This window comes from Dendrobium catenatum, unplaced genomic scaffold (genome assembly GCF_001605985.2).
Source record: "Dendrobium catenatum unplaced genomic scaffold, ASM160598v2 original_scaffold_4717, whole genome shotgun sequence".
Taxonomy (NCBI): domain Eukaryota; kingdom Viridiplantae; phylum Streptophyta; class Magnoliopsida; order Asparagales; family Orchidaceae; genus Dendrobium; species Dendrobium catenatum.
The window spans coordinates 286,661-300,685 of record NW_021323178.1 but is presented as its reverse complement, the minus strand read 5'-3'; the positions used below and the strand labels follow the sequence as shown (position 1 = coordinate 300,685).

General features: G+C 34.3%; 1 protein-coding gene across 1 annotated transcript in view; it reads right to left on the bottom strand.

Annotated features, from left to right (window-relative positions):
* Window positions 1–2,483, bottom strand: part of LOC110093246 (stromal processing peptidase, chloroplastic) — a 111,942-nt gene extending 109,459 nt beyond the window's left edge. Inside the window, exon 1 of the mRNA XM_028691536.1 lies at window positions 2,175–2,483. Coding sequence (XP_028547369.1) covers window positions 2,175–2,332 — 158 coding nt within the window. The 5' untranslated portion in view covers window positions 2,333–2,483. The remainder of the gene's footprint in view (window positions 1–2,174) is intronic.
* Window positions 2,484–14,025: the final 11,542 nt, after the last annotated feature.

Genomic DNA, 14,025 nt, shown 5'->3' with positions numbered 1-14,025 from the left:
AAATCATTTATCCCTATCGGTTTTTGTGTTCAGCATACATAGCATAAGAATTCAGAACAACAAATATATGGGAAAAAAGTTCAGTATTCAATCATCTAGAAAGACTATGACAAGAAAAATAAAATAAAATGAAATATTAACTTTACAAAATGTTGGAAATAAAAAATATGATGCTGGAAACATTAGGGTTGATGGAGAAGTACTACCATTTTTTTCCTTGCTTGCAAAACTGTCCAAAAGTTGGCAGCAAAATACTATGATTGCACCTATTGTAAAACCAATCAAATGGCTCCTAACAAAGTTCTACAGAGTAAACAATTTTATGAGCACACACATAGTTCACACTGCAAACCTTTTACAAGGGAGATGAAATCACATGTATGTTAACAGTTGACATTAGAATTTAGTATAAAGAAATTCTAACTTTGTTTGTAAAAAAAATGTCAGGTAACATGCTCGCAAAGATAAGGCATAGAACAAAAAAAGGGGGCTACCAAAGTTGGCACCAGACCTTCAATTTCAGATGATAAATAACAAGTAAATTACAAAAAAAAAAAATACATTAACTCAAACTTCTCACTAAAGCTCTATGCAAGGTCATGAGTGTAAATATAAGGAGTCAAGGCGAGAAAAGTTATCAAGCTCCGATGATAAAAGGGCTAAGCTCAAAAAAAGATATGCTAATAACCAAAAAAATAGTAAAGCCCAGCGGAAAAACAATATTCAAAAGATATTTCATGGAAAACCATTAATTCAGAGGTAGAATAAATGTTTAATAGTTCTATCATAATGAAGTCTAAAAAACATGTTACATAAGACCATATAGCAATCAAAAGTACATGTCAGCTGCTCGTGAATTAATAAACAATCAAGTGCAATCCAGATTGTTAGATCCCAATTACTCGCAGAGTGACACAAAGCCTGAGGAAGAGAGCAAGAGATCGATTTTGAGATTCTATGTGATTGATTAAGACCCGATTGACCTTTAGAGCACCAAAAGAGAGAGTCACAAAAAGATAGATGGAGAATATATACTTTTAATAGGATGAATTTTTGACAAAAAAGTACAAAATAACTCCATGTGCATGCCTAATCCTTAACCCCCTATTTATAGGTGAGGGACAACATACATGGTAAAAAATTAGATACATAAGGGAAGAATTTGAAAATTGCGTAAAATTGATTCTATATAACTATTCATGTAGAGGCAAATATGATTGAGTGTCCAGTATACAAGAACTTACAGCAAGCGACTTAGCCAAGGGAAAGTTCACTTGATGAGTTCTCTTGGCAAGATGACTTGGCATGTTCTACCCAATAGAACCCTTAATTGGCTTTTGTGAGTACTCTGAACGAGTAGCCGAGATTTGTGAATGAGTAGCCAAGCTAAGTGCCTTAGGGAGAGTGCCGAATAAATTCACAACCAAGCAATTTGTTGAACATGATTGAAGATTATATGCCGACTTGATCTACCTAACCCAAATGAATATACATATACATAGATAATTATGAATTAATTAAAAATAATGATTAAGTTTTCATTTGATTTAACTTTTTTTATGCATACAGCATTTTTTTCCTTAATATCCAGACATGATATTACATATAGCATAATTTGTCATAGTCCTCATCATCAGCTTTACCTCATCTATTTCAGCTGGACATATGAATCTTTCTTTTCAATCAAACCTCCTAAAACTTACATTTATTGTTAGCTCAAACATGAAATAATCCTTTTGCTTTAGATGTATTACCGCAAGATTTGTAACTAAATCCTAGCCACCTCGTAAGATTCAATGAGTAAAAACAGTTTTATTTTGCAAAGGGCAAATAAATTTGAGCCAAATATAAAAAAAAGCATGGGCAGCAAAAAGCAAGGCAGCAGGCAATTTCCGAACTACAGGCATACCCCAGGATTTCAGGTCCTAACTCCTTTTATCCAAGCAGAACAAAACTACAGTTTCAAACTTACAGAGGAGGAGCTCCACAAGCGAAAAACCCCGTCTATAAGTGTCCCACAAGAACTTCATATATGAAAACCTTGCTATATTGACTCACCACCACCTCAATTTATTGTTTCGTACATATAAAAAAAAGGCTAATATTGATTCGAATTCCAGAAAGGGCGAAGTTCAGAGAAGAGCGATCCAACTAAGTCGTTTAGGAAAGCTTACCGTTGCTCGTGATGTAAGTACCGCCGGCCAGGACGACAACCTGGAAAGGACGGGGGTATGAGGAGGTTTGTGCGAGAGAAGGATGAGCAGTGACCGTCGGTCCTCGGGCTTGCATAACCGAGGTGAGGAGTTGCTGCCATAAGCGAAGACGACGCCATACCTCACCGGCCCGAGACGGGATAGCAAATGAGAGGAGTGACGATAGATAGAGAGGTGAGAAATTGACTCCCTAGCCCTTTGCGGCAAAGGGGGAATCGGAAAATAAAATCGGCGACTTTGGTAACCCTCGACCGGAGTAAACTTGCGCCTGGAGAAGTATCTGCTGTATTGTGTTAGAGTTTGGCAAGTGACTCAACGGTTTACGCCTCCGCCCCGCTTCAAGTGCCTATCTATTCCACTGATTCCTCAATGAGCCACGTACTGTTCTAATGTTTATCTGTCAGTTATTTTAATGTCTAATTTCATTTATAAAAAATTTGCTTTACTCCTTAGCCCTATTTGTCAAAAAGTTTACGAAAACTAGAGTGAGAAAATTGATGCTTAGGGCCAAATACTATCCTAGAAAATCATCAAAAAAAAAATTATATGAACAATTGGCAATCCTAAGAAAATAAATCATATAGGTAGTTGAAAATATAAGCCCCTTTCAGGAACTAATCTAGCACCAATTACAAAGATTAGGATTGGCAATTATCCAATAAATATATTATTGGTCTTAGAAGAATGAAGTTGAAGTATAGGGCGGCAAACACTAGAAGATGTCTTTCATTCTGCCTTAATCTTCAAAATGCATAATAAAGACACATTTACATATAAATCCAATCACCATAACTCAGCATATCAAATTAATGTCTGATGTTAGACTTTGTCGTTCATCATGTAATGTCCAAACCAATAATATTACCACTGAATCTACCACAACGATTATACGATACTTAGATTATTTTTAGTGTTATATCAAGTACCACATGTAAAATTCATGAAAGGTAAAAATTTTATTTTTAGACGAAGTTGATGAGGAAGAGGATGATAACAACACTTAGAAGATCATTGATGGTATCTACTATTAGATGATGATGGACAACTTATCTTGAAGGATTAAATGAGTGTCCAGTGATGAGGATTGGAGCAAAAGAAATATCTTTATCATGCATGTCATCTGTAAAGATAGAAGTGTAAATTAGTTCTTGATGGGTGTAATGAAATGAATATTATATTTGGTGATACTATAGCAAAAACCAATTAAGTTTGAACCCCATCTTGATCAATTCCATGTATGTAGGGTAAATCACACATTAGTAACCATTACATTTAGCTACGTAGTTCCATTAAGATAGGTAGTTTTGAAGATCATATATGGTATAATGTCCTTATAGATATATCACACCTTTTACTAAGCAAACTTTGTCTTTATAACTTAAATTTTATACGTTGTACTCATGAGAACATGTATGTAATCAAGCATAAGGAAAATACTAGGAATTATTCCCTATAAAGCCCGTAGATAAGCAATCACCTACCAATCCTTACAAATCCCATTCGAAGATTCAACATAAAGAAACTAAAAAAATGTAAAGTGCCATTTGATTGTTATGTCGCCCATTACGGAAAGTTACTATAACTTCTAATTTTTGGATTTAACAATTGGAATTCAATAGTTTATTCAAAGAGTTTTCTTATCCTGCCTCCTTCTACATCAAGCAATTAAAGGAAGTCACGCATGATGATGATGAGTGCAACATACTTGCTATGTTCTCATATATTTTAGATAATTATAGGGATTTCATTCCTAACAAATAGACATATGAGTTACATCTATTAAGAGATACACATTATGCCACGGATCTAATTCTAGGTTCCCAAATTCCAAATCTACCACATTATAAGATGAACCCAAAAGAGAATGTTGAATTAAATAGGCAAGTAGATTAACTTCTTGAAAAAGGCTTCATTTAGGAGATTTTAAGTCCTTATACTAATCCTAACCTTTTGGCACCTATAGAGGATGGCACTAATAAGATCATAATAAAAATATATATTATCTATTCTTATATTGAATAACATGCTAGATCTTAGTATTTGATCCAATTTTTTTCTCCAAAATACCTTAGAAGTGGATACCATCATATTAAAATATGGCTTAGTTATAAACGATAGGTAACTTTTAAAACCCCATGTGTCTTTTAAATGCCTTTGGAGTATTAAATTCTCCTAACACATTTATGGGATGATGAACACAGTTTTTAAACCTTTCATTGGATATTTTTGTGTGGTGAATTTTGATAGCATACTTATTTACAACCTTGATGAAAAAATCTTATTTAGACCATTTGAGGTTAGTTTTTGGAAGCTGCAAGAAGCAAAGCTTAATAAAAAAAAATTAAGAAATACTTCTTTTGCCAACTATAAGTTATCTTAATAGGTCTTGTTGTATCTGCTGAAGGGTAAAAAAGTAGATGCATCAAAGATCAAAACTATTATAAACTACCTAACTCCAAATCTTTTACAGATGTTAGAAGATTTAATAGAAATTATAGTACTATATTGACTCATATCACTAATATTTTAAAAAGAGATGAATTTATTTTGACCACAAATACTAAAAAATCTATGGATAATATTAAGGTTCTTATGACCTATTCACGTATCCTAAAACTTCATAAAATGTTGAATGATGCTAAGTGTTGGATTTGAGGGGTGCTAAGTCAGGAAAACATTCCCATGATATTCTTCTATAAAACATTGAATGATGTTAGGCAACATCATTCTACATATGAGCAAGACTTCTATAAAATATTCAAACTTTTAAGCATTGGAGATATTATTTATTTCATAAGGAGTTTATACTTAATATGGATCATCATGCTTTAAAGTATATTATTACCCAAAAGATATTAATTATAGACATGCTAAATGAATAAATTGATAGAAGCATTATCTCAAGTATCTCTTATAGTCATTCCTTTAGAGTTTCAAATCCTTATATTTTAAAAAAACAAAAATCTAAAAGAAAACTATAAAACTTGCCCAAATTTTCATTTTGTTTATTTGGAGCATGATGTTGAGATAGTTGCTACTTAGTTTTGTATGTTTGATCTTCTTGCAACTTGTATATTATTGATGATTTCAAATATTATTGATTTGATTATTATTTATCGTAATATATTTTGGAAGAATTATTTTGCTCTTGTGTGTACTAACATTTTAGAAAAATCATACTCCGAATTATTGAAGACTTCAAATCAAAGATCAGTTTAGAATTAATTGTGATTGAAGTAGGTATTTTTTTTCATTTTGTTGAGTCTGAGAGAGTATGATTCTAATTGAATAACTGAGCACACACACACACACCGGAGGAGAGTTCTTTAAAGTCATAATTTTAAGTTGATTGTATTGTACGATATGACTTCGTACGAGACTATCTGATCAGTTATTTCTCCAATGAGCAGTGGAACAAATAGAAAGGAAAATATTTTTCTAAGTATGGTTCACACAGGATGAAATTTAATTTTTTACCAAGACGAATGTCTCTGTTTTATCCTCGAATGAAAATCATACGGGACAAAATTTATTTTTGTACTGGGACGAACATCTCTAGTTTGTTCTCGAATGAAGATCGTACGGGACAAAATTTATTTTAGTACCAGGACGAACGTCTCTATTTTGTCCTCGAATAAAGAGTGTACGGGATGAAAATTTTTTCGTACCGGGATGAACGTCTTTATTTTGTCCTTGAATGAAGATCATATGGGACGAAATTAATTTTTGTACCAGGATGAATGTCTCGGGTCTATTTTCGTTCATTTTGTCCTGAAGTTTAGTACAGACGAACTTTAAAATATTTTTATTCATACCGGACGAACTTGGTTCATACCAGACGATGATCATGTACGAAATGAGTTCATACCAATTCATAACATGTTCATACGTAACAGTATTTGAATTGTTCGTACGTATGAAATACGATCGTACTGTACGATCATGTATGCTCAAAATTGAAAAATTCAGTTTTCTAGACGGTTTTTTGAGTCTTTTGTATAGAAATGTCCATTTTAAACTGACATAAAAAATCTTCTAAGTCTTATCTTCGTGAGTTTTCAAGGGCAATTGAAAGAGAGAGTGTGAGAGAGTGTTTGAGAGAGATTTCTTGCAAGTGGAGTGTAAAGAGTTCACATGATTACTCAAAGATGAGAATATCTTTGTAATTGTTTATAATTACTCTTACTCTATGATGCACTGACACGGACACGTCGACATGGACATGACACGACACGGACACGGGACACGGCTTTTTTAAAAATATAGGACACGGGTGCATCGTGGACACGGCATAATAATTTTTTAATATAATATATAGAAATTAAGGTGACATTATGTTAAAAATGACAAGAAATAATAAATCAATTTCATGATAACTAGGTACCGAGCTTGTACCTAGCGGTACCGAGCATGTACTAAGCGGTACCTAGCGATACCGAGCATGTACCTAGTGATACCTAGCAGTACCGAGCATTTTCATTAGCTTTTTTTAGTAAGTTTCAAAAAACAACAATTAATATTTCAGGCGTCGAGAGTCAGGTGTCGATGCCATTTATTAGTCAAAGAGAGAGGAGATGAAAATATCTTCACTGCCAAAAAGAAATAAAAATGAGAATATTCGATGATTAAGAATTAAGTGCGGACGTTGATTTTGTGTTATGGATAGGAAATAAGAAATTTACTTTAAATCCCATAAAATACAAGAAATTATATTTTAAAAAATTTATAAAATAATTAAGATACACGTGTCGGAGGAGTGTCGTGTCGGACACGGTGTCGGACACTACACGCCTCTTTGAGGAGAAGTGTCGGTACATCATAGCTCTTATTCTTGTCTTTTTAGATTGCTCATAATAAGATCTTGGAGAAGATCCTATTCTCTGCCGACACTTGGAAAGTGTGAACAGTCGAAGTTTCTATGCCTATAATTGGAGAGTGTGAACAGCCAAAGGTACTCTGCCTACACTTGGAGGGTATAAAAGAATGAAGGTTCTCTACCTACACTTGGAGAGTGTGAATAGTTGAAGGTACTCTGCTTACACTTGGAGGGTATAGAAGGATGAAGGTTCTCTACCTACACTTGTAGGGTGTAAAAGGATGACGGTTCTCTTCCGCACCGGAGATTGGTGGAAAAGAGTTTTGCGAAGGCTTTTCCGTCTTACTGTGGGGGCAAAAGGAGAGACACTTATGGTAATAGTGCAATACCTGAAGAGGGAGTCTTCGGGGAGTGGATGTAATTCATATTTGATCGAACCACTATAACTCTGTGTTATTTTTATTTCCATTGCTTAATTACTGTAATTTTAATTATGTTGTTAAATCATTTATTTTTAAATAATATTAATTAAATTGCTATGTATAATTAACTAGTTTCAAATTTTTTAAATCCAAGAGAAGTAATTTTTAAATTACCAATTCACCCCTCCTATTGGTTAGCCTTGGGATATTAGCTTAGGTTTAACAACCTAATCAAGATTTAACAAGTATCAATAAGTGGTATCAAAACTGTGTTTTAAAATTATAAGTTTAGACTGATTTTTGATAAACGAGTATGACTACTTTTGGAAACTGGAACACACCTGAAGGGTATTCGATTACTAGACCTCCTTTGCTTGACAACATCCCTTTTGATTTTTGGAAAACATGCATGTTAACATTTATAGTCACTAGATTATCGTATGTGGATCTTAGTTCAAGAAGGGTATACAAAACTAACTAGATTAGTTGATGGTATTAGAGTTGAAATTCCTTTTGCATATTAGACTATAGAACATTGTGAATTAGCACAACTAAATGCAAAGTGTCTAAATAGTTTCTTTTGTGCACTTATGTTAGAAGACTACATGCGAGTTTTCACTTGCAAAAGTGAAAAAGGACATATGAGATAGACTCTGTATTACTTATGAAGGAACAAATGAAGTAAAAAAATCTAGTCTAAATATCTTGTTACATGACTATGAATTATTTTGCTTGAAACCCAATGAATCTATTTCTAACGTACACAAGATTCATTCAGATAGTCACTTCTTTACATGGATTGGGTAGGAAACTAATGAATGCTGAAATGGTTAATAAAATTCTTCATTATTGTTCTACTGCATATGACGCTAAAATAACTGCAATTACAGAGTCTAAATGTTTACCCTATTGATAATCTTATTGGTTTATTAATTGCCTACAAGCAAAGAGTGAGTCATAGGAATATTGATGCAGGTGAACACCGAAAGGAGAAGAACATTGCACCAAAAGTGATGGAGTCGAAGAGTGATCTATCGTAACTTAAGGATGAGGATGACATCGCTTTAATGACTAGATAGTTTAGAAGCTTTCCAAAGAGAAAGCAAAAGAGATGCAAATAGTATAATAGAGGTAAGTTCAATAGGAATGTTAAGATTTTTAATGATGTGATTTTCTACAAGTGCAAGAAACCTGGACATATAAAGTTAGACTGCCCAAATCTAAAAGTTATTCCTAGCAAGGAGAATGTAGAGACAAACCATCCGAAGTCCCTCCCAGTCAATCCTGACCGTCTAAGCTCGTGGGAGGTGGCTGAATAGGGTAGTGCTCCCCAGAGGTCATGATTTGACTCCAAGCATTCAAAATCATTCCCAGAGCTCCTTCGTCTACCAGTGCTGTTCCCCAGCTTCCCAGGCCGTCCCGTTGATCCGTTCAAGCGAGTTTCAGTGAAAACTCTCAGCAACACGCTCGAAGCCATACCTCTGGTCATCCTCCGGTCCCAAAGTTTGAAGGTGATCTGTTCGCCTTCATCCCCTGAAGCTTCTTGATAGAGAAGCTCATCTGTTAAGACCTTCTCTATAGTAATTTCTTTGTCCCAAGCTCCCTAGTTAGGTAGTCTAGTCAAGTGTGCAGGAAACCTTCACCCTAGCAGATCTCCACCATTGGATTGGAGGTTCACTCTGCCCTGATCCTCTCTACAAAATTTCATCAAAGTTCGTCGGTGGGATCGCTCGAATTATGCCGGAGAAGCTTCACGGTCTCGGGTTAGCACGGGAGGTTGATGATGAAATCCAGACTGTTAATTTCAATCAACGGTGCGGATTAGATCCCACGGTCTCAGAACTCCGTTAATCGTAGCCATTTGATCTTCCATCCTACGGCTATGGTTAATCTGACTGTTACCCAATTAAGGCCAATGATTGCCCCACCAATCACGGCGCGCCGCATGTAAAGCGCTGGCTGACTGGGTAATGGTGGATTAATTTCATGCAAAAATCAAGAGATTTTCAAAAATTAATTTCTCCCTACGCACTTGACCAAATTAGGTGTTCTTAGGCTCATTACAAAGGTCTTAGGGAGACCTACAAAAGCCCTATGGTTCCAGGTTCTGATTGCATCTGTGTTGAGTTTAATTTCAGTTTTAGTGTTATTTTAACTATGGCATTTATTACCTAAATTTAATTCCCCAGGACCTGGAATTTTGGGAGAATGAATTTGGGCATGTCCCTGAAATGCCCAAATTTTATCTCCCCTGATTGAGATGTTTAAGGGCATTATTTCCTAAATTTGGATTCAAGGGTCATGGGTTAACCCTTAAATTCAAAATGGGATTATAACCTTTCCAATGAGAATTAGGTTTTGATCTTGTGTGTTCTAGTGATGTGTAGTATAGGGAGTTTAGAGCTAGTGATTTCATCCCAATCCAAGCTTAGGATAGCTCGCTAGGATTTTCTTAAGGTGACTTAGAGATCACCTTAGGTGGCTTGGCTAGTGACCTTAGAGAATTCCAATTAAGTCCAAATTTGGTGTGTTTAAGCCCTGGTATCAGGTCATCCCATGGTTTAAATCTCATCATGTTTGGAGCCCATTTGGTCCACCAACTAGGAGCCATAATATTCCTCCCTTAGAATCACCCTTTAGCCTTAATAAAATCGTAATAAATCAAGATTAATTCCTTAAAATGCCTCTAACTGACCCTAATTGATCCATTAATCAGTAGAAATTTAAATCCCTTTAATTAGACTTTAAAATCCATTTTAATTTAATTTTAATCAAAATCAATATTTAATCAATTTTAATTAATTAAAAATTATTAAAATTCCTAAAAAATTTTTAAACACTTGCTGATCTTTCCTCAGATCACCTCTGATCCTTGAAATGGATTTCAAGAAGTTTAAGATCCATTTGGGCTCAAATCAATAAAAAGTACCCTTAGTAATAATAAAGAAAAATTCCATTAAAACCTAAACTTCTAAAATTCACCACTAATTATATAAAATTCTAAATAAATAACTCAGTGGCTAATGAATCTAATAAAAATCTATTATTTTCTAAGAATTTCAAATCCCCAAAATTTGGTCAAAGTCAAAAAGTCAACATTTTGGTCAATCTTAGGTTAAAAACATGTCAAAACTTCTAAAAATTATAACTCTTCGTAGAAAACTCCAAATGGAATGTACTTCCTGTCTAACAACTCATAATAAAGTCTAGTATTTGTTAAAAACCTAAAACCTTCAAATTTTTCTCTAATTCTAAAAATCAAAATTTGACCCCATAGTTAACATATCTAGATATTTTCCTAAAACCCATTAATTCTTTAAAACTCCAAAATTTTCTAACTTGATTAATAAACTTCTCAATAAATCCTTTAAAATGAGTAACCAACTCTTTTTATACTAATCCACTCCTTAATTCCAACCAATTTAAATTAACTTAATCAACCCTGATTACTACTGGTAACCCAGGCCTACAAGGCTATTAGCTTAGTCCCAAGGAAGGTGAAGTAAACTTCATGATTTCGGGGTGAAATAAAGATAGTAATTATTTAACTCTTGAAATATATTTAACTAAAATTCTTAATATATTAATATTTAAACTTTAATCTAAATTTCCCTTTAAACCTTAACAAACTCAAATATTAGAAAACTTTAACTAATCACCCAACTTAGGATCTACCCCAGCCACACGACCTTCTACACATACTTTAGATGGTTTGCTAGGACAACCAACTCTAGATCAAGGTTAGGCTGATGTTTACTTTACTACTGTGTGCCAGATTTTTTATGATTTTATTGCATATTGTGGATGAAATTGCTTTGTTGTGTCTGCTTACTTTTTAATGTACTCGGTGGATGATTGGTATATTTGGCGACTATATTACCCTTAGGATATGAGTGTTCTGGATGTTCACGTAATTTTTTGCAGGTGGCCACGCTCATGCAGGGTAATAAAAAGGGGGCTAAATAAAAAAAAAACAATTATTATAAATGCTTGAACATGTGCTTCAGCTGCTAAAGTCTCCAAAGTAATAAAAAGAGTGTGACCAGTGTGTTTATTTACTTTTCTACACATATATAACTGCTTGGAAATATATTCTGATTTATTAACTACTTAGGATAACCCTGTAGGAGAGTCTAGAATTTTATTTTATATTAAATATAATTTATGCAAATGTAAAGTGTTATGAAAGTGGAGTTTTGAATTGGGATACATAGGTCCAAAGCTTGGACTCTAAAGAGAAAAGGACACCCCTTAGGGGAGTAGCCCTTTTTCTATTTGGAGATCCAAATTTGGATCACTTCTTTTCTACCCAAAGAGGAAAGAGTGGCCTTCCCCTCAAAGGAAGTGCCCTCGTATCCATTTGGGTAGCCTACTACGAAGAATCTAAGGAGCCTGAAGGAAAGGAGTCCGAACGAGAACAAGATTGAAGAATTGAAGATAAAGAGTATTCCACTCAAAACCACTTGCGTCACTACTAAATTTAGAATCCGGATTATTATCAACGGTGCCCGACCACTTTATTTTCTGTAAATTCTGGTTTGTAATAAACAAGGCAACTTTGCCTATAGACGTTTATTAATTAATTCATTTATATTTAATGTGTTGAAATGATTGCCTGCTTTTTTTAGTTTTTTGGCATTTGTGTGCCGCTTTTTGTTTTCGCCTGTATATGTGAGACTCGTAAGGGTGTGAAAATTTTTATACTCATAATCTTAAAGTTTAAAATTTAATAAGTCTAAATAACATAGAAAGATAACGAATTTAGGGAATTAGCCTGGGATCGACCCCGGGGTTGCATGCATATTTCTGCACAACTCTCTTCTTGCTTTAGACCCTTCCCCACCTGCGGGTAGAGTCTGGATAGTCTCACCTATGAGGATAAGGTACCAGACCTGGGGAAGTCCAGTCTTCTAAAAAATTATTTTCTAAGCCTATTTTAACTTTCAAGCATACTTGATTTGAGGTTGTTAACTCTCATATATTGTATTAGAAACAAATTAAAAGTGTCAAAATTTTAATTGTATTAGTCTTTAGTATTTTGCGCCCAATATAAGTCAAAGGGGCCAATTAGAAAAATCTCTAGATATTGGCCCCATCTCTCCAAAACTTTAAATAAAATATCCCTATCACTCTTTCATAAACGACTAGACTCATCTATTTTAAATCGATTAGCTGGCTCCCCAATCCAGGCCGGGGTAAGTCCAAACCTTGCACTGCATTAGTTAGGTTCGGACTACTCTGGTCTAGTGTCCAAAATTAGATTTAGGATCCAGGGATGATCTTTGATTATAAGACACCAAACTTCGGTAATCTAATCCTAAATTTCTAATAAAACACTCAACTCTAGTTAAAATCTTCTTTCAATCCTAAAATGTAAAGCCCAACACTTAAATTAAGTTGGGACACTTCTGGATGGTTCTGAAATCTCAAAGTTTCCCCTACTCTTCCCTTGATTTCATTAATAACTGCTCAACTTCGATCCATTCCCTTTTGAGATTCCAGAATTCACCTCTTTTTTATATCACTCCTAGAAAATCTAACTAAATTTTGTCACTATTTTAATTGAGAATTTTCGTAGGGGACTCTATCTCCCTATGATATAATTAACTACGAGGGCTTGCGCTTGCATGAGATTTAGAACCACACATTCACCTGGTTTTAAATTTTGATTATTCAAAATTCATATTGGATTCCTTTGGGAAAGATCAAAAGTGTTAAGAGAGTTGCTATTTGCATGTTTTATATTCTTGCAACTTGTATAATTTTAATGATTCCAAATATTATTGTTTTATTTTTTTGTTTTCTCCTAACAGAGTTTGGAATATTTGTTTTTGCTCTTGTATGAACTAACATTTCAGGAAAATCGAACTCCAGATTAATTAAGACTTCAATTCATATTCAGCATGAGATAGTTTGTAAATTGAAGTTTGTACTTATCTTTGTATTGAGTTTGAGAGGGAGTGATTTTAATTATGTAGATAATCACACACACACTTGGGGAACAAGAAATTTATATTGATCGTACGGGACGAACATAGTTTATACGGGAGGATCAAGTCAGTTATCCCATCAGTAGAGCAATAGATCGAATAGGAAGTGAGAAAATTTTTCTAAGTCCTGATCGTCCGGACAAAATTCCATAGTTGTCCTGGGATGAACTCCTCAGGATTCTCACTTTAAACTGTTTGTTCAGACGAAATGCATGATTCGTTTCTGGATGAAATCCTCTGGATTTACAATTTTGTCTATTCGTCCAGATGAAGTCCAAGTTCATCCCTAGATGAACTCCTCTGGACGTTGAGTTTACACTAATTGTCGAGACAAAATTCACTATTTGTCTCTGGATGAAATCCTCTATAAAAATCGTCCAGGATGAAAATACATTCATCCCAGGACGAAGTGAACCGACTCTGAAAATTAAGTGTCTTTTTGTAGTTTTTGGGAACCGACCTATGGAATAACCATTCGTACCAGACGAACCTAGTTCGTACAGGACAATGTGTGTGTACGAAGTCATTTCGTACCCATATACATTAGGTTCCTTTCCAACGCATTTAAGTAAAATCGTCCAGGA